We start from the raw sequence: 24,093 nt of genomic DNA on the forward strand, positions 1-24,093 counted from the left end.
ACAGGCACAAGCCCTTGCTCCCTGGCACTGCCCAGCACCTGCCCGTGTGAGAGCCGGATGGGACCACGAGACACCAGGTGGCACTGGAGTGCCAGGTTCCCACTGCCTAAGAGCAGTGTCACCTTCACGAGGGACAAGAGTAATAATAGCTAATGCTCACAGTGTGCAGCGTGCAGTCCTGCACACCCTCCTGACATCTGTGACGGGGCCACCATGCTCCACGCCATATTGCAGCTGGGGAAACTGAGGCACCAAGAGGCCAAGGAACCTGTCCTCTGACTGCTGAGAGATGGGCCTGGGATTGGGACCCATTCACCTGGCTCCAGAGCTCACCGTCTGGGGACAAGGCTGGGCCACCCCATCATCCTACTCCGAAGCCTTGCTTTAGCTGCGTGAGCCGAGTGCCACCACTGACCTCCACTCCTGGGCCTTCAGGACTTGCAGGGACCCCACTTCTCTTCCCTAAGGACTAACACACCCTTGACCCAGTGGCCAGCTTGGCTCACTGGTCAGAACTGCTCCCTTGTCTAGGGCCCAGAGGCGGCAGTGCCCGAGGCTCAGCTGGTACCGGCCCCAGCCCGGAAGACAGCTGTGGCTTCTTCCTCGTGACTGCTTGTAAGTAAGGCACTCATGTGGCTTAAAGCTCAAAAGGCGGGAGAGGGTCCACAGTCAAGTCCTCTTGCTCACCTCTGTGTCCCGCTCCGCTCCCCTTCCCTGGACATAACCATGGCGTCAGTTCCTGTGTACCTTTCAGGGGATATTGAATGCACACATCAGCCATTATACATATATATACACGCACGTATCTGTGTACACGCCTGTGTGTGTATATTCCTCCCCCTTTTTCTCTTACTGTCCACACCAGAGACGTCCACGGAGCTCTCCCCCCTCCTGAGCTTCTGGGCTCGACGCTTCCTCAGTGCGCAAAGCTGGGAACGCAGAGTTCCAGGGCTCCTGCCAAGCTGCCTACTCTGCCCCTCCCCGGCTTGTCCCCATGGGCTGCCTCAGGGACCACCAGGCAGGCCCCTCAGGCCCTGGGCCCCATGTACCTTGGCTGCTGCAAGATGTCCATGACTCCAGGGTCACCCTTCTCCACCTGGACTGCACCCAGATGACTGGTCCCCTGCTCTGACTCAAGCCTTCACTTCTGCCAAACTGCCGGCAGTTGTCACCCAGCACCTGGGACTCAGCCTGACGCCAGCGACGTCCCCCACCTCTACACCCTTCTCTGGAGGTGAGGTTCCTCACCTCCTTGCTCACTTCGGGGTCCGCCTGCCTGGCTGCCGTCAGAATAACCTGGTGAGCACGGCAGAGCCTGGGCACTGCCCGGACCCCACCCTCAGTGGTCCATTCATCAGTCTGCTCGCTGGACTGGGACTGTGGGGGGGGGGGGGTAAGAGGGGCTGAGGGCTGGCGCTTCTGCCCTGTGGCTACAGCTCCCAGGCAACCTGCCGCAGGGGGAAGGGCTGAGCACACCCAGTGCCACCCTGAGCCCTGGGGTGTCCCTTTCCAGCACACCCTCGGGACACTGGGGCCTGGAGGTGGCCAGGGTGCTGCCGCCCCTCTCAGTCCCTACGCCACATCCCACTGCGCACCGCCTCCTCCCTTCTCAGGACAGCCCCTGCCGTCAGCCCCGCGACTTCAGTATTGACACCCGTGTCCCTTTCACCAGGCTGCCTCTGGTCCCGTCACCACCGCCCTTCCCCCGAGCTTGCCCTTCCCCCACTCCTCTGGTCACACCACACCCTCCATCGTACTATCTGAGCTCTGGCTCCGGCTCCAGCTCCGGTGTTAAGGACCCCACACTCCACAGCACTCCGTCTTTCCAGCCCGCTTCCTCTGGTATCTTGACTCCAGACAGTCTTCAGCCCCACTGGGACCTACCTCTCCTTCCCTGCCGCTCACCGTTCGTCTCCTCCGCTCCCTTCCTGACCGGCTTAGTGGGATGGTCCACCCTTTCAGTCTCTCCGTTGTCACCACGTGACCAGCTCCTCACCCTGGTGCCGTCCAACCCTCCACTTGCTCAGGGCTTGCCCCAAGCAGCTGGAGAAGCCACGCGACACACACCTGGGGCCCTGGACAGGTGGGACCATGGACAAGTGACTGAACCCTCTCTGCCCTTCAGTTTCCCACGTGCAAAATGGTCCTAGTAATGTCCACATCGAGGGTCGGTATGAACCTAAGTGAGCCAATAGACGGAAGGTGCTTGTGACAGGGCCCCGCACGTAGTGAGCACCGTCCGTTGTACAACACGTGATCATTCCAGGCACCAGGCTGGCCCACGTCGCCGCATACTCCCAACCCCTCACCTTCAGGAGTCCTGTGTGCTGCACGCACTGCCCCCCTTGCACAATTACTTCACGCTCACTTCTACGTCTCTGAGAAAAACGGCCCCACCAGGAGAGAATGCCCGCAGTGAGCACTTCCACACTACAGCGCCAGCTGCCCGCGTCTCAGCCCACAGGACGGCCTGTCCCCCTGCTCCTGTGGGGACAGTGTGTGCTCCCCACTAGATCAACTCCTCCACTCGGGCACTGGGTCCCCTCTCTCCTGCTTATTCAAGGACACTGGTTGCCTTCTCTCTGACAACATCAATTTCCCCCTTAGCTGGATTTTTTTAAAGTGTATGATTCCATGGTCTCAGTAGAGCAGAGGACTGTGACTGGTGAGCTATTTGGTCTTCATCCACAGTTCGCCGCACAGCTCCTGACACCCTGTGGAATTCCTAAGTGTGGAGAATGATAAAGGTGCCTTTTGTTAGGTGAGTGAGGTGGCTTGTGGAAGCACGTAAGGGTGGGGGCTGCTTGCCAGGAGAACCAACTCCGGGATCAGAGGTTTGGAACTTTCAGTCCCCCGCCACCTCTGGGGGAGGGGAGAGGGCTAGAGCTTGAGTCAATTCCCAATGGCCAGTGGTTTCATCCCTCGTGTCTATATTATGAATCTGCTGTAAAAACCAAAGGGGACAGGTCCCGAGAACCTCCAGGCTGGGGACCACGTGGAGGTGAGGAGAGTCGCTCACCTGCAGGGCAAGGAAGCCCCGCCCCCTCTCCCCCCTACCTTGTCCCATGCAGCTCTTCCATCTGTTCCTGAGAGATATCCATTTATAGTATACCAGTGATCTAGTAAGTAACATGCCTCTCTGAGTTCTGGGAGCCCTTCTAGGAAATTAATCAAACCCAAGAAGGGGGTCGTGGGAAACCTCTTATTCATAGCTGGGATAGGTCAGAAGTACAGATAACCTCAGCTTGTGACTGGCGTCTGAGAGGGAGGGGGTGCAGTTTTGTAGGACTGAACCCTTAACCTGTAAAATTTGATGCTATCTCTGGGTAGTTTCAGAATTGAGTTGAATTCTTGAACACCCAGCTGGTGTTCTGGGAATTGCTTGTTGAAAGTGTGGGAAGACCTCCATCCACCACCACCCCCATTGGAAACTGAGTCTCAACACACGATTTAACAGCCATGACCACCATCAATTTTAGAGAATCTTCATCACCCCGAAAAGAAAGGACATACCCATTAACAGTCACACTAGATTTCTCCCCCAGCCTCCCCACAAACCCAGTCCTGAGCATCCTCTAACTTGCTTTTTGTTTCTATAGATTTGCCTAGTCTGGGCGTTTTGTGTAAATGTAATCATACAACATGGGGTCTTTTGAGACTGGCTTCTTTCGTTCACCCATCTGGAGCATGGCTCAGTCCCTCATTCCTCTTTATGGCTGCCTAATAATTTCACTGGGTGGATATACTATCCTCTATTTCTCTACTCATCCGTTGATGGACATTTGAGCTGCTCCCACTTTTCGGCTAATGCGAACAATGCTGCCATGAACACTTGTGTACAAGTGTTTGTGTGGACATGTGTTTTCAGTTCTCTTGGGTAGGCACCCAGGGGTGGGACTGCTGGGTCATATGCTAACTCTAACCTTTTGAGGAACTTCCAGACTGTTTTTTCCAAAGCAGCTGCACTGTTTCACATTCTCACCAACCATGGGTAATCGGTTATTTTTATCATCCTATAAAATTCTGAATAATACCTTTGATCCCATGGCCCTGTCCAGTTAACGCCCCATTTCTCAACGTCTCTGCCTCCCTCCTTTACAGCAAAACTCCTGAAAATAAGTGGTTTATATTACAGGCCTCCAATTTCTCACCTCCAATTTTTCTTTGAACGCATTACTAGGAGATTGTCCCCAGCACTCCACCAAAACAGCTCTGGTCACGATCACCAGGGACCCCTCTGTTGCCAAGCGCATCGGCCATTTCTCAGTCCTCATTACCCAGTTTCCTGGCAGCTTTGGATGTGGCTGACCATTCCCTCCTTCTTAAAGCGCCTTCTCCACTTTGGGGGATGGACGTCTCCTTCCTCCGTCCCCTCCTCCCTCATTGGCTCTCTCTCCCCCAACCTCTAAACTCTGGGACTCCAGTGCTCAGCACTCAGACCTCGTCTCTGTCTACCTTCCCCCAACCTCTAAACTCTGGGACTCCAGTGCTCAGCACTCAGACCTCGTCTCTGTCTACCTTCCCCCAACCTCTAAACTCTGGGACTTCAGTGCTCAGTGCTCAGCACTCAGACCTCGTCTCTGTCTACCTTCCCTCTCAGGGTGGCTGGAACCAATCCATGGCTTTAAATTCTTGGACCCCCAAATTTATACTTCCACCCAACCTCCAGACTCGCCTATCCAACCACCCACTCAACATCTCCACCTGGGTGTCTGCTAGACATGTAGACCTGTCGCATTCAGAACGGCACTCTCGGTGTTCCCTGCCAAACCTGCTGCTCCCACCGTCCTCCCCAGATCCGTTGATGTTAACTCCATCCTTCTACTTGCTCGGGAAAAAGGTCTTGGAGTCATCCTTAAGCCCTCTCTCCCACACCTCACATCCAATACAACAGCAAATTCGGCTGACTTTCCTTCCTCCCTATATCTGACCACTTCTCATCATTCCCATCGCCATTACCTGGCTCCAATCACAGGCACCTCTCACCTGAAATGAATTCTATGTAGCACTTGGATGCAGCCTCCTAGTGGGTCTCCCTGTCCTGCCCTTGATCCCTCAGATTCTTAATGGCAGCCGAAGTGATCCTTCGAAGATGAAGTCAGATCATGTTGCTCCTCTACTCAGAACTCTCCAATGGCTTCCCTTTCACCCAGAATAAACACCAAAGCCCTTCCCTGGCCTGCAAGACCCTCGTGAGGTGGCTTCCCACTGGCCCTTGACCACATGTCTTACTGCTCCCCCTGCCCGTTCCGGCAACACTAGCCTCCCTGAATGTGCCAGACACGTCCGATCTCAAGGCCTCTGGCTGACTGTTCTGTTTGCAATGATGCAATGCGCTACCCCCAAACATCCACAGGGCCTGCTCCCTCACCTCTCTCGGGTCTTCACTCAACGTCATCTTCTGAGCAAGGCCTTCCCTGTGCACACTCTCTAAAGCAACCTTTCCCCCCATGCCCCCAACCCTCTTTCTCTGCTTTATTCTTCTCCTCACCAACACCACCCAACATTTCCTCCATCTTACGCTGTCTCCCTCCACCAACACGCGAGGAAGTCTGTCTGCTTTGTTCACTGCTGGGTCCCAGGACCCACAGCAGTGCTCAGAATATAACAGGCATTCAGCGAACCTTTGCCGAATGAAAAAATAAGTGAACAAAAGTCATGTGGGTTGTTTTCAATCTTTTGCTACTAAAACAAAATGCTGTGATGACCAGTACCGTGCACAGATCATTCTGCTTGTGGATGAGCACATCTGCGGGACAGAGACCGGGAAGTGAAATCCCTGGGCCGAAGGACGGGAGCACTCGGACTTGTGATAAACATCTCCTTGAAGTTTTGAGGGTTAAAAAAATCTACCATAATCCATCACTGTAAGTTGCTGAGCAAGTCATACGCTTAATTGCATGGCACCCCACACTGACTTGGGTTTTTCACTGGATGGGAAGAAAGTCATCGGGATAGAAGGGGCCTTAAGAATTCCAAAAAGTTCACTAGCCATTAACATGAGATAGTGTCCCAGCAAAACTGCTACTACTGGTCATCATGGTACTCGCCACCCTCAGTCACTGCTTGGAGCCACGGACCGAAAGTGCAGGTCTTAGCAGAGGTCTCCAAACTTTTTACACAGGGGGCCAGTTCACTGTCCCTCAGACCATTGGAGGGCTGCCAAATACAGTGGTCCTCTCACTGACCACCAATGAAAGAGGTGCCCCTTCCAGAAGTGCAGTGGGGGCTGGATAAATGGCCTCAGGGGGCCGTAGTTTGGGGACGCCTGTCCTACAGCGTGGGACATCTCTGTTGCTGGGAGACTTGAGAGGAGGGAGCACCGTCCAGGTCACTCAGGGTCTCCATGGAGACACCCTGCTGCTTTCAGGATTCTGAGATGTCCTAGCCCAAAGCCTTGGACTCTGCCATGGCTGCCAAATGGCAGGACCCCCGTCGTGGACACTGTGGTCAGTCTGATCAGGGCAGCGCACGCACAGCCTGTGCAACCGCGACCCGGACCCTGTAGCACCATTCCCGGCGAGAACTTGCCTGAGAGCGGTCCTCACATCTCACCCTCACACTCACCTATGCTGAAACAGTCCCAGCTCCGCAACAGTCGTCGGCCGTGACTGGGCTGTCAGACGACTGTTTCCGGGAGCGGGTCTTCCTGCAATCGACTTGGAAGGATTCGTACATAGTAACCTCACCGCAGCCATGACCACTGGCCTCACCGGCCTCACAGTGGCACAGGCTGTGAAGGAGATCCTCGCTGGAGGAGTTTGACCTCTGAGGCCCTCAGGCCCCCTTTCCTTACTCACACATCCCTCCAGGGTCAAGGGCAGGAGCTGGCCCAGAGAACTGTTGCTCAGTGGGCAAGGTCTCAACATGGGCCCCACAGACTGCAGCCGGCCTGAAAGTCACAGAGCTACGTGAGCCAGGGCCACACCTGCTGGTTCTTGGTGGCCTGGTTCCTCTACAGCCTTGCGGATTTATTTCTTTATACTTCACCTCGTGAAGACTCTGGCCTCTGCAGATGCTAACGTGGGATGACATGGTTCTCAGAACATCCAGGAAAGGGTTTTGGAAAGGAGGGTCCCTGTCGTTCAAAGTGCACATCAACCATTTTGCACCCATTTGATTGACAATAGTTGAAGATAAACAAATGTGCAGCAACTGGGCCTCTCCTATACAACTGGTGGGAGTGTTAATAGATGCAACCACTTTGGAGAGCAATTTGGCCAACATCTAGTAAAACTGAAGATATGCATACGCTTTGGGACAGCAATTCCACTCCTAAACACATACACTCCAGAGAGACTTGTGCACATGAAGGCCTGTGTAATGATGTTTATCGTAGCATTAGCAATGATGAACACTGGAAAAAACTTAAATAATCAGCAACTGGGGAATGCATAAATCAACTGCAGTTTAGTGCTACTGTGGAATACCATATGCAGCAGCTATAATGGATGCACTAGAATTATGCATATCACGATAGCTAAATATCAAAAAACAGTGTTGAGCAAAAATAAAAGCAAGTTGTTCTAGCTTGCATATATGATGCTATTCCTGTAAAGTTTAAAAGTATGCACAAATGTCTATATGCTATTTATGGATATACATATATATATTACAAAAAAAATTTTTTAATGTGTTACCAGGATAAATCCCAAATTCAGGATAGTGCTTATCTTTGAGGAGAGAGAATGGGATCAGGTTGGGCTATAATGATATGACATCTGTAATATTTTCTTTCTTAAGAATATTTTCTTTCTTAACTGGCCCTGAGCGGTTGGCTCAGTGGTAGAGAGTCAGCCCAGGGTGTGGATGTCCTGGGTTTGATTCCCAGTCAGGGCACACAGGAGAAGCAACCATCTGCTTCTCCACCCCCCCTCCCTCTCTCTCTTTCTCTCTCTTCCCCTCCTGCAGCCATGGGTCAGTTGGAGCAAGTTGGCCCCAGGTGCTAAGGATGGCTCCATGGCCTTGCCTCAGGCACTAAAATAGCTCGGTTCCTAGGAAACAGAGCAACACTCCAGATGGGAAGAGCATCGTCTGGTAGGGGGCTTGCCAAGTGGATCCTGGTTGGGGCACATGCGGGAGTCTATCTCTGTCTCTCTGCTTCCCCACTTCCCACTTAAGAAAAATAAACAAGAAAAAGAATGATTATTATATTATTATGTATGTGTTTATATGCCTGAGATAATTCATAAATAAAAAAGGTGTTTAAAGAGTGTCTGAATCAAATGGGGAGCAGTAGTGTGTGCGCTGGGACCAGCAGCCGATGTCACCAGTGGGTTCCCTTGCTCCTGGAATTAAACACCGGGCTTTCCCAATACCACCACAGGGCCCCTCTGGAGACCGGCGTGACTCTTCACATGTATGGCCATCTCCAGAGTAATCATTTCCTCATAAAGTTTACTACTGAGGTACCACCGAAAGACTCAGTGTGCGCATTAGGCTGGTTCTAGAAATGCAGCTGAAGTACTCCATAAAGCAGTTGGCTTTCTTCTCATGGCTGGTTTCCCCCAAGGAGACCAGGTTTGCCCTGTTCTCCTCTGTCAGACACCACGTGGTCACAGCAACCCTGCACCAGCCACGTTGCCCAGGAGTCACCCTCATGCTTCCGGTGAGTCACTAAGTGCTTCACAAGGTGGACCGCCGTGGTTGTTGCCAGGGAAAGCTCAGAAGTGACTTCCCAGCATGCCGAGGGCCGGTTTCTGCTGCCTGGTGTATACGGAGTCGTGTGTGTCCTGCACATGGCCACCCCCCACACGAGGCGCTGTCACAGGTGCACGGCAGGGGAGAGGATGGGGATTTCCAACCCCACTAGATCAGGAAATTCTTCCCCTTGTGCCACTTGCATGAGCTTTCTGTGTGTGTGTGTGTGTGTGTGAACAATGTTGAAGGCATCATCTAGCAGGGTTCTGACCCATGCCTGTGGACTGGAGTCTCACCAGGCCCTGCTGGTGGCTGATCGGTCAGCTGGCATTGGAGGCGGACTTCCCAGCCTGCCCAGCGGGATTACTAGTTACATTGCCTGGGGCACCTTGAAGAACATCCCAACCTGCATTTGAAATTCCTTTACTCCTCAGTGGACTGGCTCGTGCCAGCTGTGCCCAGTGGTCCGGAAGGGCACAGAGAGGCAGGGACGGAGGCTGGAGAGACCACCGGGAGGAAACCTGGGTGGCCATCTTCAGGACTCCCGTGCAGGCCTGTGACACGGGTACTCTGGTCCTGCGCGGCCCCCTCGCCAGGCTACTGGGAGGATTCTATGAGATGCGGATGGATGAGATGAGGGTAAAATCACTACCCATGGGGTCTATCATCTTTAATAAAAGAGTAACATTGTTCCTCTGGTCTGGGTACGTGCTGGGATTCCTGGGGGGCTTTCTTCTCTTAGGCGTCTTCCTGGTTTCTGCAGTCACAGAAGCACCCCCTGAAACCCACACGGCTCCCTGTCCCCGTGCCCCCGCCACACCTGACTTCCCACTGTCACCTCAAGCACGCCCAGTGCTTTTCCACGCTTGCTCATGTGGTTCCTTTGTCTGCAATGTCCTCCTGACACTCACTGAAATCTTATCTGCTCCCGAAGGCTCAGTTCACATGTCGCCTCCTCTCTGAAGCTTGCTTCTGATTTCACCCAAACGAACGTGATGTCCGTCCCCCGGAGACCCAGAGGGCGGGGCCCGTCCTCGTCTCCAGCGCGTCCCCGCAGGGTCTGACCACAGCAGGTCCCCCGCCAGCGCGACCCTGCGTGAGGCTGATGAGCCCGTGCAGCCCCGGTGGCCCAGGACGCCTACCTTGGGAGTGAACATGTGCAGGATGCCATCGACAGCCCCTCGCAGCAGCAGCCCCCGGACCAGGAAGCAGGCCAGCACCACGTAGGGGAAGAGGGAGCTGAAATACATCACCTGCAGAGAGGACAGGGACCCACCGTGGGACCGGGCCCTCCTGCGGCTGGCACCCCCCTCCCTGCTCACAGCTGGGGCACATGAACCGCCTCTGATAGCTGCCGAGAGCAGAGCCCCGGGACCCCTGGGACCCCTGGGCACGGGGCCAACCCCACTGCACGTCTGGCCTGGGGCCAAGGCACAAACAGGAGCACAGAAAAGCTGGAGTCAGCATGGCTGGGCCTGGTTCTCTCCTTCTAGGGCCGGCGGGGCTGCGCCCGCGGCCTCCCCACCCCCCAGACCCGTCAAGGCGGCGAGGAACCCTTTGCTCTCCGCTCCTCATTTTTTTTGTTTTGTGCCTGCTCCGTGTCCCTGGCTTCAGTCCCCCCCCCCCCCCCCAGGATCTCCCCTGTCCTTACAGCTCCTTTGACAGAAGGCATCCAGGAGGTTACAGTCATGGCTCCCAAGTAAAAAGATCAAAAGAAGGTCCTGCCTCTTGTGATTATAAATTGTGTGCTATTTTCTAACATGTGTGTTTCCACATCCCCATGTGCCTGGCACAGAGCCTCACGCAAAGAAGATGCTCACGCAACGTTTGCTGCGCTGACACAAGTCGGGGGGCTGCTCGCGCCGCGCGGTGTGAAGGTTAGGAGCGTGCGTGTCCGCAGCCAGACCACCTGCGTTCTCATCCTGGCTCCACCACTTAAGAAGCACGTGATCTTGGGCTCTTTACTTAGCCTTGGTGTGCCTCCACCTCCTCGTCTATAAAATGGGTGCAGTAACTGCTAACTCATGGTGGATCAAATGCATTCATACACTGGTAAGTGCCACAATTTTGTGTCAGTCACAATTTGGCCTTCAGAGAGGCAAGAGGAGGTGGCTGAGACCGTGCTACTGTTCCAAGGCTTAGCTTCCTTGCTCGCTGAGTCTGGTAAAGACCCTGGGGCCTCGGGCAGACAGCCAGGGCTCTGAGTCCAGCTCTGAGGGACAGACTGGCTGTGTGGTCTCAGGCGAGGGGCTGTCCCCTCTCTCGGCCTCAGTTTCCTCATCAGAATAATGAGCGGATTTGGCTCCAGGATCCTTAACATCCTTCCCAGCCCTGGCAGTCTGTAACCACTGACACGTGACAAAGGTGAATGAGCCCGTATCTGAAGGGGATCTAAGCTGCACGGAGGAGGTGTGTGGGGCTTGGCTGGTCAGCGCCCGCTGACAGCTGTGTGGAGCCTCCTCAGAGGGGCTGCCCGCCATCGCCTCCTCAGAGGGTCTATGTCCTCATCTTGAGTCACCCTGAGGCCACGCCCACCCCCAGGACCCTGCGGGGGCGACCCAGACCCCTCAGCGGCCTACCCTCCAGACTGTGTGGGTCTGAGTGCCCACTCCCCACTCACCTTCCCCGAGGATTGGATGCCCTTGACGACGGCCATGCCCACAATTGTCCAGGCCACAAGGAGGGACAGGGTCATCTTCCAGTTGAGGCCTCCGCTCTCCGAGATGGAGTTGGAGATGTCCAAGGCTTCTCGGTACCAGAAGTAGGTAGTGGCCGAGCTCTTTTCACACTCCGCCTCCACCACTGTGACAGCAGCAAAGGCCTCAGAGGCAGGCTGCGGGGCCACCTGCTCGTCCCCCAGGGCAGCAGTGGGCAAGGGGACAGCTGAGCGTGGCAGGGGGCAGGGGGTGTGCCTGTTCTGGGTTAACTAGGACCTGGCAGACCTGGGGACTCCGGGGCTCCCGACACGGCCGGGGCGGCGTCAGGACACAATGATTTAAATGCCCACCTGTGCCGCCCGCTGTCCACGTCTGTCTGTGGAGGGCGGGAGGGGTCAGGCGGAACTGGCCTCTAGCCCAGTGGTCCCCAACCTTTTTTGGGCCACAGACCGGTTTAATGTCAGAAAATATTTTCACGGACCGGCCTTTAGGGTGGGACGGATAAATGTATCACGTGACCTAGACAAGCGTCAAGAGTGAGTCTTAGACAGATGTAACAGAGGGAATCTGGTCATTTTTTAAAAATAAAACATCGTTCAGACTTAAATATAAATAAAAGGGAAATAATGTAAGTTATTTATTCTTTCTCTGTGGACTGGTACCAAATGGCCCACGGACCGGTACCGGTCCACGGCCCAAGGGTTGGGGACCACTGCTCCAGCCCCTCGGGAAGGTGCTGAGCTGGGAGCTGATGACCCGGATTCCCATCCCTGGGTTAAACCAGCGGTGTGGCCATGGGAACGTTGTTTCTGGGCCTCGGTTTACCCACCTGGGAGGTGGGATAAATCACCCAGCCCTTAACTGAAATGGTTTGCAAACGAAGACTGTTTCCAGAGAGGGTGGTATTTAAGAAGTACAGAGTAGTCGGTAACAACTAAAGAAAAGTTTCCATTTCCAGAGCTTTACTGCACTCGCTCGTTCGTTTAGTCCCCACGAGAACCCCATGGGACAGGCTGGAGAAAGGGCATCAGAAGGGGGAATGAGGATCAGAGAGGGCAGGTGTCTTATTCAAGGTGACACAGCAAGTCAATGCAATCCCAAATCTGTGCCAAAGCCTCTGAGGCTCATTTGACTCCTTCCTGGGACAGGGCTGACCGGGGTCCCCAATTTGGGCATACTCAGAGGGTCCCGTACTTGCCTGCCACGGTCCCATTCCTGACGACAGGACATTCGCTCCAGGGCAGTGGGTACTGGAAGGACTTAAAGAAGTAGAATATGCTCCACCCGATGATGACATTGTAATACAGCCCGACAAAGAGGCAGACCTGAGGACCAGGGGCCAGGGCAGGGGTCATGGCGGTGGTGGGGAACGCCCCCACCTGTCCCCCCCCTCCCAAGGCGCAGTGCTGGGCTGGTTGCACACAGCAGAGCCCAACCTGGGAGGAGGAGGGGGAGGAGGGGTGAGATCGGGCAGCCGAAGGCCCCTCCTAATCCTCCGTTCATCTGGTATTCAAAGCATCCACAGAGGAATGTTTCTGATATTAAAGTTCTCTCCTTTAAGCAATAAATTCTTAATATGTTAATCCTTTCCAGTTTGAGATTCTTCTAAGATGCTCAAAGCACTTCCCCATCATTTCCTGATGACTGAGGAGCACAACTCCAGAGCTGCCCCCGAGACGGCCCTGGCCTCGAGAGTCCATATGCCCAGACCATGGTGCTTTCTGGAATTTTCTGGATGCTGCTTACTGGTTTCCTGTGTCCACCCTTCTCTCAGGACTTACATCCGGTACTGTCTGCAGCTCACCTCTAGAAAGATGTCAGTTCTCATTTCTCGCCTCTAAAAGGATGTCACTTCTAATTTCTTCGAACTGAGGAGCCCAGGTATTTCTTTGAAAGCAAGGCTTTCTCATACACAAATCTGCTGCATGGATGGTGACAGGTCCCTTCTATCTCCCGGGGCCTGGCTGTATCATGCATCAGTGACACTGCTGGTTGATGTGACAGCTGAGGGCCTCTGGCTTCAGTGATGTCACCCGAGCCCCGGTGTGCAGGAGCAGACAGTCCCGCAGCACCTTATAGGGGATGTAGAGGGAGGGGGACACCCACTTTCTTCACTAGGGTGCTTTTGTTCCAAGGGAGGGCCCACTCACACTCATGGACAGCCCCAGCAGAGGGGCTGTACCTGGCTGTGCCCACCTGTGCAGAGGCAACGCCCAGCACGAGAGGGGCAGCTGCATAGACCCTCCTCCGGCCTCTGCCTGAGCCAGGCTGGGGCTGACCTGGCAGAACCATACACCTGACAGAACCCTCAGGCCATTCCAGTAGCAGATTCCAGTTTTTATCCCAGGAGTGAGCGTGAGTACCTGTGGGCTTTGTCCCTGCGGGAGGCTCGGTATCCTCACCCAGAGCGCCAAGCAAGGCCCTGAGGGTGAGCCGAGGGCCCTCACGAAGCGCCCCCTCCGGGGCTGGCTCCTGTCGGAGTCCTCCTCCAGCTCTGCGCATGAGCACAGCACACCGGCAAGGAGAGCCCGCGCCCCGGGGTACTGCCTTTTCCTGCCTCCCGCTTGCCCCACTGAAGCACTCTTTAACCAAGGAAAGAGGAAGGGTCTCCCTCGCGGGGACCCAATGGGCCAGCAAGCAGAGCGGGGTCTCTGGGGTGGTCCACATGTCCCCGGAGAACTCCGGCAGAGATATTCCAGGTGCCCCCCCACCCCCTGTGAACATGTCCCAGCCTTTCCTCCTTACTAACAATCCCAAACGTATTCCTGCTGCAGGCAGTGGAGGCAGCTCCCAGTTAGGGAAATAACGTGCTCCTGAGACACCAGCTGGGAGGAAATCTCACGGCGAGGGTCTCCTTCCCTGCCCTTGACCTGGCCCGGGGACGCTGGTCTGGAGACCCTGTACCCCAGAGCGGCTCCCCCGCCTCCCGGTGAGCGCCCGCTGCCAGCCCCGACTCACGATGCAGCTGGAGAAGCCGATGCCCCCCAGGCGGGGGCACACGTAGTGCCACACGCCGATGCTGCCCCTGCGGATCCTCTGGCCCACGGCCAGCTCCAGGAAGAACAGCGGGATCCCGATGACGATCAGCAGCACCAGGTAGGGCACCAGGTAGGCACCTGCGGAGGAGGGAGGGATGTCCGAGGGCGTCCGGGGCATGGCGCCAGGGCAAGGGAGGGCTGGCAGCCCAGGCCTGCAGCCCTGCCCACGGTCCTGATCCTCTCAAGCTGTCCCTGGTCCCCGGCGCTCCTCCAGGAATGGTCTGGCTCAGGCGTGTGACCTGCCACTTCCCCGTGACTCCCCGGCCTGAAACACTAAGGGGAGATCCAGACGGACATCAATGCCTCCCGCTTACAAGACTAGACCCAAAGACAGACAGACGGACAGATACTGGACTGCCTCTTGGAATCCGTATGTCACATCGCATGCCAATAGACACACTCACCTCGCGACATACTCTGCGGACACCTGTTCCCAGCCCCTCTCACCCACAGAGCGGCAGCCCAGATGGAGGGGGCCCCCCGGAGGCACAGGCCCTGGGCACAGCCTTCCCTGTGTCTGAGCCAGATGCTGACACAGCAGACCGGGCAGCTCCCGGGAAGCGGAGCTTGGAAGCTCTCCAGGGAGAGGGAATCGGACCAGCGTGGCCATTAATCTACAGCTAATTGGGAGGAACGGGAGAGAAATGAGCAGTTCAGGAAAGTGTAGCAGGGAGGACCATAAAGGGTAGAATGGCTATCACTAAAGATTCCAGACAATAAATTAAACTCGCTATCCTGGGCCTCACTGCAGACACAATCTCGTTTCCAAGTGACAGGGCATTTAGCTGGAGAATTAAAACCATGTCTGGACACAGACGAGTGATCCCGTCGAGAGCTGTGCCAATGACCTAGTCCTGTTAGCAATGCTGTTGGCACAGCCCTGCCTGCCCGTCAAATGGTGCCAGACCAGCAGCAGTCAGCAGTGCCCTGATGGTCACCCAGCACCCCCAGACCAAGCCCTGCAAGCTGGGTGTCTCCAGAAGACCCTCTAGCCACACCACTCTGCCCCCCATAACGTGACATGCGCCCCAATATGTGCTAGCCCACAAGAGCTGGCAGGAATCCAGATTCACACAAGCAAGGTCAACACTGTGTGTGTGTGTGTGTGTGTGCGCGCGCGCGCGTGCGCACACACACACACACAGAACCAACTGAGGGGTCCAACAGAGCTAATCAGGAAAGGCTTCCAGCAAAGCAACCGACTGAGCCTGACACAACAGCATCCAGGTCACTTACACACACACACACACACACACACACACACACACACACACACACAGAACCAACTGAGGGGTCCAACAGAGCTAATCAGGAAAGGCTTCCAGCAAAGCAACCAACTGAGCCTGACACAACAGCATCCAGTTCACTCACACACACACAAACACACACACACACACACACACCCACACACAGAACCAACTGAGGGGTCCAACAGAGCTAATCAGGAAAGGCTTCCAGCAAAGCAACCAACTGAGCCTGACACAACAGCATCCAGGTCACTTACACACACACACACACACACACACACACACACACACACACACACAGAACCAACTGAGGGGTCCAACAGAGCTAATCAGGAAAGGCTTCCAGCAAAGCAACCAACTGAGCCTGACACAACAGCATCCAGTTCACTCACACACAAACACACACACACACACACACACACAGAACCAACTGAGGGGTCCAACAGAGCTAATCAGGAAAGGCTTCCAGCAAAGCAACCAACTGAGCCTGACACAACAGCATCCAGTTCACTCACACACACACACAGAGTCACATGTAAATTCCACTTGTTACTAACAAGCAGCGCCATCACGGTGCTAAAAGGAGAAAGGTTCTGTCTTTTAACCTAGTTCTGTCTGGGTCCTGGGCTTGGGGAGGTGGGAGGGCGGGGACAGACCGGCAGGGCAGCCGAGGGACGCAGCCGCACTGGGTCTGTGTTTCGGCCGCGTGTCCTCGGATGGACAAGATGTTCAGGGAGATGGGTTCAGGGAGTCGGAGAAGTAGGTTGGCCTCTCCTATGGATGTTTCTCTTCTCTCCCCAAAGAACCAGGGAAAGACTCCAGGTAAGTACTGTCCAAAGAGGGGTCCTGCAGCAAAGACCGGCCACCAGCCACCCGCCACCCTTCACTCAGACCCATCCACCTCAGCCCGGCCCGGGTCCGCTGCCTCGACAGCCGGTCACCCCACCAGGCTGAGTCCTCGCTAACCACAGTGCTCGGGGGATGCGGGCTGGGGGCGCAGAGTTTCTGGGTAATCAGAGGTGCTTTTTTTGCATCAGCCCTTGTTGAAATCATTTGAAAACGTGCCCCCTTCCACCTTAAGGACACGTCTGGATTTCCCTTGATGTCCCAGCTGCCTTCAGGAGCCTCGGGCCGGCTGTCTGAGTGGCGGGGGAACACTGCTCAGGGCATTAGGAAACTTAACAGATGGCTGTAGGGACTGGGTTCCAGGACCACTGAGGTCTCCTGGGTAGCTAACAGTCTATGCTTTAAGTCTCATTTCTGGCCAACCCCCAGGTTATTCCTGGGATTTGAAAGCTGGCCTTGGTCTTGGCCTTCTGAGATGCATACTGAGTCAGGGTTGAGACCCAGACTCTGGGGAGCAGAAGGGGTTTGATACCAGAGTAAGATCCTCTAGGGGGATTCAAACTCAGGGCCCAGCATGAGGGCCCCTCCTACCTGGGAAGCAGTAGGTGTGATAACTCCATCTCAGCCAGGCCCAAGGGCCAAGATGTCCAGGTTTAAATCCTGACTTTATCACTAGCTGCATGACCTTGAGCAAGTTACCTAACCTCTCTGTGCCTCAGTTTTGCAGTCTCTAAAATGAGAATGATAATAACATGGGGTTGTTGGGGGGATTCGATGGTTGAGCCACATGAAATTGGTGCTTTGATTGTACCAAGATGCTTAAATACCAACAGTCTCATCTATTCCGGCCTAATATCCAGTAAGTGCCTAGGACAGGGCCTGGCGCCTAGTTGGCATTTAATAATGACAACCAGAAGTTGCTCTTTACAGCGTGGAAGATACCGTGTTAAGCATCCTACGTGTAAAGCTCTTTCATCCTCCCAACTATCCAGTAAGGCAGGAATTCCTATTATTCCCATTTTACAGGCGCGGAACAGAGAGGCACAGAGAGCTGACTTGCTGGGCAGGAACTTGAACCCAGGCCGCCCAGACAGCTCTTAACTGAGCAATTCCCGGATGGTCTTACTCTGCAAGCCTGAGCTCAGACCCACGTGGGTTCCAGTTCTGATCAGGGCAGAGGGCGTTCCTTTTCACCCCTCAGCCCGACCCACTTGCAGGGCACCCCGGGGCCGGCTGGCCTGCCTCTTACCGCCTCCATTTTTCTGACACAGGTAGGGGAACCTCCAGATGTTCCCGAGGCCCACGGAGAAGCCGATCTGGGCCAGGATGTACTGCAGCTTGCTGTTCCAGGCCGGCCGGTCCTCGGTGTCCAGCTCCTCCTCTGCTGCCTCCTGCTTGCCGCCAGGCCTGCCCGCCACATTCAGGATGCTCTGCTTGTAGTCCACGGGCTCCTCGAGGGCCAGCAGGTCGGCCACGGACTCCGTGACATGCTCGTTGCTGTGCTCGCGCTGGGTCACCTTGCTGTTCTTCGGCATCAGGGCCACGGGGGCCGCGCGGCCCGGCTCGTAGCACACGGAGAAGGTGGGACTCGCTGTTGTCAGCTCCTTCTCATCCGGGACCTGTGAAACCAGGTGAGCAGGAGAGGATCAGCTGGCCAGGCCAGCGAGGTGGGAGGCCCACATCGATTCCTTGCCACACACACAGAGCTGGTCAGTGGCAAGGAATACTGAGCTGGCCTTCTTCCCCATTGAGGGTGCCCACTGCAGAGCCCAAGGTCAGCAGACTCAGTTTCCCCACAGGCCTCATCTGAGCATCACTAGAAGCACACCAGATACCAAACCCAAATCAGGCGTCGTCCACAGAAGCATTAGTCCCTTTCATAAATGCAGGTCCAAGTGCTCAAGACCATGTGGAGGTCCCACAGCTGCCCCCTCCCAGAGTCAAGCAGGTTGCTGTGCCAAGTCCGAGCCCCTGTGTTCTCCTGAGCCCCGGTGGGACTCAGGGAAGCCAGCTGCTGCATTCCCTGGGGTCTTTCTATTCAAAACGTTGCTGTGGGCCAACAGCATCAGAGGGACTGGTTAGAAATGCAGAATGTCAGGCCCACTGCAGACCTGCTCAATCTTTCTTTGCATTTTTATAGGATCCCCAGGTGACTCAAAGGGATGTTGACATTTGGGGGGACATGGAGGACTAGAGCTCTCACTGTGGGGCCCCTGGACACCAGGCGCTGTGGCTCCTTCACTGCCCAGGCAGGAGCACTGACCAGGCTTGGCTAAAGATTCTGGCACCAGAGCCCTGAAGGTGTCTGCTCGGAGCCAACAAATCCTGGGTCATTGCTCACCAATGACATTATCTGAGGGCCACCGGAGCCAAGAGCAGGTTCTCCATCCTCCAGCGACAGCTCTACAGCAGATCATATCTGCACAACGGGGGCGGGGCAGGCAACTCGCTGCCCTGCCGTTCCTCAGCCCTCTTTCATCCCCTTAAAGAAACAGCGCCCAAAAAGGAGCCCCTTTGAAGGATCCCTGCATTCTACTCTATTTCCAGGCACCTCTTCATTAAGGGGAGGTCAGAGAATTTAAAATTAAACACACATACACCTGGCCTACAGTTGTCCTCTGCCTTTCTAGAAATATAAATTACCCTGCTCTGTAATTACTTAACTAAGGAAGCCGACGCCCATCTGTTCTCCCCAGACTGGCCGCGTGAACGACAGGGCAAGGTCACCGCGCCGCAGAAGTGTGCCCGCTGCCCTCCCCGCTGGGCTTGACCCAGACCTGCTGGCTGACTCCAGCAAAGACCGACCTTCGAGGGGACTTGGTCAGCTGGATCCTGCTAATGAAGCTGGGAGGCCTGGCAGTTGGGAACAACTGTCCACTCTAGTCTGTGGGGTTCACCAATCCTCCCAGGCCAGGACTTGGGCCACATCAGCAGGTGACACTTCCCTGCCCTCTTCATCTGAAAGGGACAGTGAGTCTTTGGGACTGTCCCCTGCCACCCCAGGGACAGTCAGGGTCTTGGGCTTTGGAATGACTGGGACTGAGCCAGCCTGTCTAGAAGGTCCCAGAATTTCCTAGGAGAGATGCAGCACTCTATTGGGACTCCACGGTAGCTCAGCTGAGAATATCCCGTTGTGTCCTGCAGCTGCCCCAGGGCGGGGCTGTGTGTCTGTGAACGGTTTGGTCCTCGGCCCCCTAGGCTGCTGCCTTGCCCAGGCTACACAAGCCAATGGTGTCCCAGGGCACTGTGCCATGGGGAGGCCCAGTGCTTGCCTGGGCTTCCAGGACGAGCCCCTTCTCCTCCCCCATCAGCAGGTCCCTGTCCCCAAGGCACTCAGATGGAGCAAACCTAAGGCATGTGCACTGGCTGCTTGTCTGGGTATCTCACCTCCCCTATAGCTGACATTGAGAATTTTTATCAAAACCAGAGCTGGGGAGAAGGGTGGGGGTCCTGCTGGAGACCGCAGTGGGCAGGGTGCGCCCGCTCAGAGCCCATCGGCAGGTCTTCAGCCTGCAGCAGGACCCGGTCAGAGCAATCTGCAGCGCGTTAGGTTTGATTGACTGTGCCTCCTGCCACAACCGGAGAAAAGCGAGGGGGATTCCACAAGTCTGCACAATCCATCGTGCTGCCGACCCACCGGAGAACACGCTTCCCCATACATAGCCTGGTGAGTGGCAGCTCTGGTCATCAACATGAGAAAGGGCAGAGGGGAGAGGAGAGAGGGGGAATGTCATTTTAAGCTAGGAGGACTCAAGGACAAAATCAGCACCTTGTGGTAAAGCCAGAGAAGGACAACACAGCAGCACCACAGTCCCCACGGGAAGCAGCTCCCTACGAGCTCCTTCCTTCTTCCCGAGACTAGACGGCGCTGCCATGCCAGACCCCCTGCATGGCTGGCTGGAACCCCGGGGGCCGCCATGCTGCCAGACCCGCGTAAACGAGCAAACCGAGGCACAGGGCCAGGCTGCAGTCAGGACGGGACCTCCGTGCATGTGCTCAGGTGACAACCCGAGTCTGACACTTAGAGGCTTGGGGGACCCTAGTACCATTCTCATTTTATATATGAGGAAACTGAGACCCAGGGAGAGGGTTGCACAGCCTAAAGCCATGAGGTCAGACTCCTTGGGGACGGGCACTGGCAGACGGTGGTGGTGGAGATCAGGGGTTTTGAGGTCAGACAGGCCTGGGCTGGAGGGCTCCCATTTCACTCATTCATTCATTCATTCATTCACTCCATCGCTCACTTGACATACATCTCCTGAGGGCCTCTGCTCAGAGGTCCCCTCCTCAGGAGGCCTTTCCAGACCATTCAATAGCAGCCCTTTGGGGTGCAGCCCCTGCACCCCCCCCCCAAGCATCACCACTGGTCCTTATATATAAGGTCTACCGGAAAGTTCTGTCCGTTTTTGGAATAAAACAAAATACAAATTTTTCTTACCGTCAATAAACTTTATTAAATAATATATTTCCACACCAATCCTATCTTCTGAATATGGTCCGAAATGGTTTGCTGAGCTGAATTAAGCCTTTCTGCGATCTCCGATGTTGTCAGAAAAGGATCTTGCTCCAACATGGTCTTAACAACATCATCATCGATCAAAGATGGTCGCCCAGAATGTGGCTTATCAGAAAGGTTGAAATCACCTGTTTTGAATTTTTCAAACCATCTTCTGCATGTCCTATCAGAAACTGTACCTTCACCAAACACTTTCAATAAATTTCTACATGCTTCTGTAGCATTTCTTCCTTGTTGAAATTCGCATAAAATACAGTGGCGTAAATGAACTTTATCAGTAGCCACGGGTACACTATCGCTTCACACAAAGTTGATACACTAACGTGAATCAACTTTGTTTTAGTTAATTTGCTACGTCAGTATGTATACATTAAGTGATAAAAATAGAGAGGCACACACGCGCCAAATAAACATGTGCTTACGTGTCGAAACTTGTTGTGATAGAAACGAACAGAACTTTCCGGTAGACCTTATACATATGTCGATTTCTTTCTTTCCCACCTAGCCCTTCTACAAGAAATATACGTTCCACAAGAGGAAACGTTTGGCTTACTTGTTCGCTGCTGTATCCCTCGTACCCAGAACAGAAGGCGGACAGTGCCCAGCTCATGTCACACAGCTGTCAGAGCCAAGGTGTCCCCACTCCTGTGCTCTCTCCGTGTTTTTAAGGGGGGCGGTGGCATCAGTACCACTTGGAACAACCCTGCCTCCCCACCGGACTTCCACACCTGAAGTCCCTGTGCCAGCGAAGGTCAGCTTTCAGACCAGCACGTGGGAGTCTGACCGATGACCCCAGAGCATGGCCAGACAGGCACCAAGATCAGGGAGACAGGGAGGGCAGAGTCCTCACTGGCCTTTCTTTTGCAGGTTGGGGAGCCAGCCAGACCCAGGTATCAGGAGGCCGGCGAGATGCTGGGTGGGCCTGACCTACCCCCAACCAGCTGTGCAAACTGGCCCCAAGGCCCTGACCTCTCAGGGTCTCAGTTTCTCTGTGTGTAAAATGGGTTGGTCTGGATGACTTCTGAGGCCCCTTCCACTCTGCGTATACCCGGGGACTGCCCCTCGTGCACGTGGGAGCGAGGGAGGCCTGACAGCCCCAGGCTCTAGCCGCCGCAGGTGTTTGCGCCCGTCTGTCGCGGCACCCTCTCGAGTTGAGAGCTGTTGGGGTGTCATGGGGACACTTTGACAGCCAGCCCAGCTGTGCTGAAATTATCCCCTAGGAGTAGCTGGGTGGGTTGTGAAGTCGCTTTGGTGAGCAGCACGGGAGACCCAGTTCCACGGCATTCTCGCAGGATAAAGAGCCTCCATTACTTAAAGCAGGCTGCAGAGGGGGTCGGGGATCCAGGCCACCTTGTGCCAGGTCTGTTGCCTAGCAACCGGAACAGCTTCCAGCTCAGAATAGCATGCGTGAGAGAGGCAGGACTGAGCCACTGAACTGTGCATCTTCCTAAAGGGAGAAGAAAAGATCCCCAACGAGGAGGCAGAGGGGTAAAACATCTCCTGCCCGGGGGCTGAGGGCCCCACAACCCTTCTCAAGCGCAGCACGGAGCAATGGCCGCAGGGGTGCGGGAGGCTGCTCACCCCAGCCCGGCACCGAGCTAGAGCCCCTCCAGCCCACAGCAGCCAGGGGCCCTGCTGGAACACGCAGTCTGAGCACCCGTGTCTCTTCCTTGGGAATGCTATACCATATAACTCTAGAGAATTGCTTATTTTCCAAGCCAGACACCACCACCACCCCCCGGGAGCTGAGTGGACAAGCCACCATCTTCAGGAAAGCGGGCAGCTACAGTCCCCACAGTGCCCTGCTTCTCCCAGGGTCTCCCACTCTGGAAAGAGGGCTACCCAGACCCCCAGGCCCTAAAGCCAAGGTCCAGTTCAAGACTAAGCCACAGTGAGAGCAAGCAAGGTTGGGTCCGTCTCCCAGACAACTTGACAGCTTCCCGGTTTCCGTTGACACGCGGTTTGGGCCCCAACAGCTCTCCTAATGACCTCAGAGCCTCTGGGCTTCCACTGAGCCCAAAGCCTGGCCACTGTTATCAGAGACACAAACTGTCCTCCAAATGATTTTTCATTGTTTTATTGATACCTCTGGCAGTCACCTGGGGCAAACGGCTCCTGACAGGCCCTGGGCCTCGACCTGGTGGCTGCTGTCCTTGGGTTCTCTCGCCTAGGACACACAGGCAGGGCCCTCACACCGTTCTTGACTTTGCACTCCTGTGGCCACCATCTAGAAGTCAGAGTCCGGGGACGTGTTCAGGTCGGCCCAGACCTGCCTTCTGTGAGACGCCTGCAGCAGGCGCCCAGCTCGCTTTCCTTCCAGACCTTCGGAGGCAGTTTCCTGAAATACCACGTTGCCTGGCTCCCACTTGCTGTGGCGTTTACAGCCCCCCACACACACTGACCCCCTCCATCTCCTGGCCCCGCCCACCCCACACCCTCTGCAGGGACCCCTCCCATGCTCTGCCTGCTGAAGCTCCAGTCATGGTCCCCCCGTCTGGCCTCCAGGACACTGTCTGCGATTCTCTAAGTGAGAATGGATGTCCTTTCTCTCCCCCCTCTCAGCCCGCTGCTTGGAACATTCCTTCACACTTCTACCATCTGGCTTTCTAGTACAGCCGCTTGTTTACATGGCTGATTCCTTTTCTAAGCGCCATGCCCGGCACACACAGAACGGAACGTGGTACTTACGGACATCCCAGGGTCCCTGCCTGCCCACCCTCCAAGAACAACCTGCTTTCCATGCTGAGATCCTACCCGCTGGCTGCGCCTTTGAAACAGAGAGGCTGGCCCAGAAAGCTCAAAGATCTGAGTTCGACCTACCAGGAGGTCCGCACACCCAGCTGGGAGGGGGACTCTAATGGGTTGCAGTCCTGCAGCACATGTGGGGAGGGGGAACCCCAGGACTGGGAAGCCAGCTTTCCATTCCTTATTCATCTGTGAAACAGGGAACAGGGCCTACCTGCCAACTGTATCTGGTTACCACATGGACAGAAGGAGAGAGACAGCGAAAAGCTGACTGAGAAGCCAAATACACAGAACAGTCATCGCTGAGCCCATTTCACAGACGTGCGGGGTGTGACACCACCCTTGCTTCCACAGGCAAACCCTGGTGCGTTACTATATTACATGTGCTCAATAAATCTGGTATG

The 24,093-nt window shown here is 55.3% G+C and overlaps 1 protein-coding gene across 1 annotated transcript in view; it reads right to left on the minus strand.

The window, feature by feature from the left end:
• The window catches only part of SLC6A17 (solute carrier family 6 member 17), a 46,029-nt gene that overhangs the window by 12,637 nt on the left and 9,299 nt on the right, over positions 1–24,093 (minus strand). Inside the window, exons 2-6 of the mRNA XM_066352814.1 lie at positions 17,678–18,047; positions 14,256–14,413; positions 12,496–12,622; positions 11,261–11,442; positions 9,783–9,893 (exon numbers count right to left, since the gene is read on the minus strand). Coding sequence (XP_066208911.1) covers positions 9,783–9,893; positions 11,261–11,442; positions 12,496–12,622; positions 14,256–14,413; positions 17,678–17,963 — 864 coding nt within the window. The 5' untranslated portion in view covers positions 17,964–18,047. The remainder of the gene's footprint in view (positions 1–9,782; positions 9,894–11,260; positions 11,443–12,495; positions 12,623–14,255; positions 14,414–17,677; positions 18,048–24,093) is intronic.

Source organism: Saccopteryx leptura, chromosome 11 (assembly GCF_036850995.1).
Source record: "Saccopteryx leptura isolate mSacLep1 chromosome 11, mSacLep1_pri_phased_curated, whole genome shotgun sequence".
NCBI classification, from domain to species: domain Eukaryota; kingdom Metazoa; phylum Chordata; class Mammalia; order Chiroptera; family Emballonuridae; genus Saccopteryx; species Saccopteryx leptura.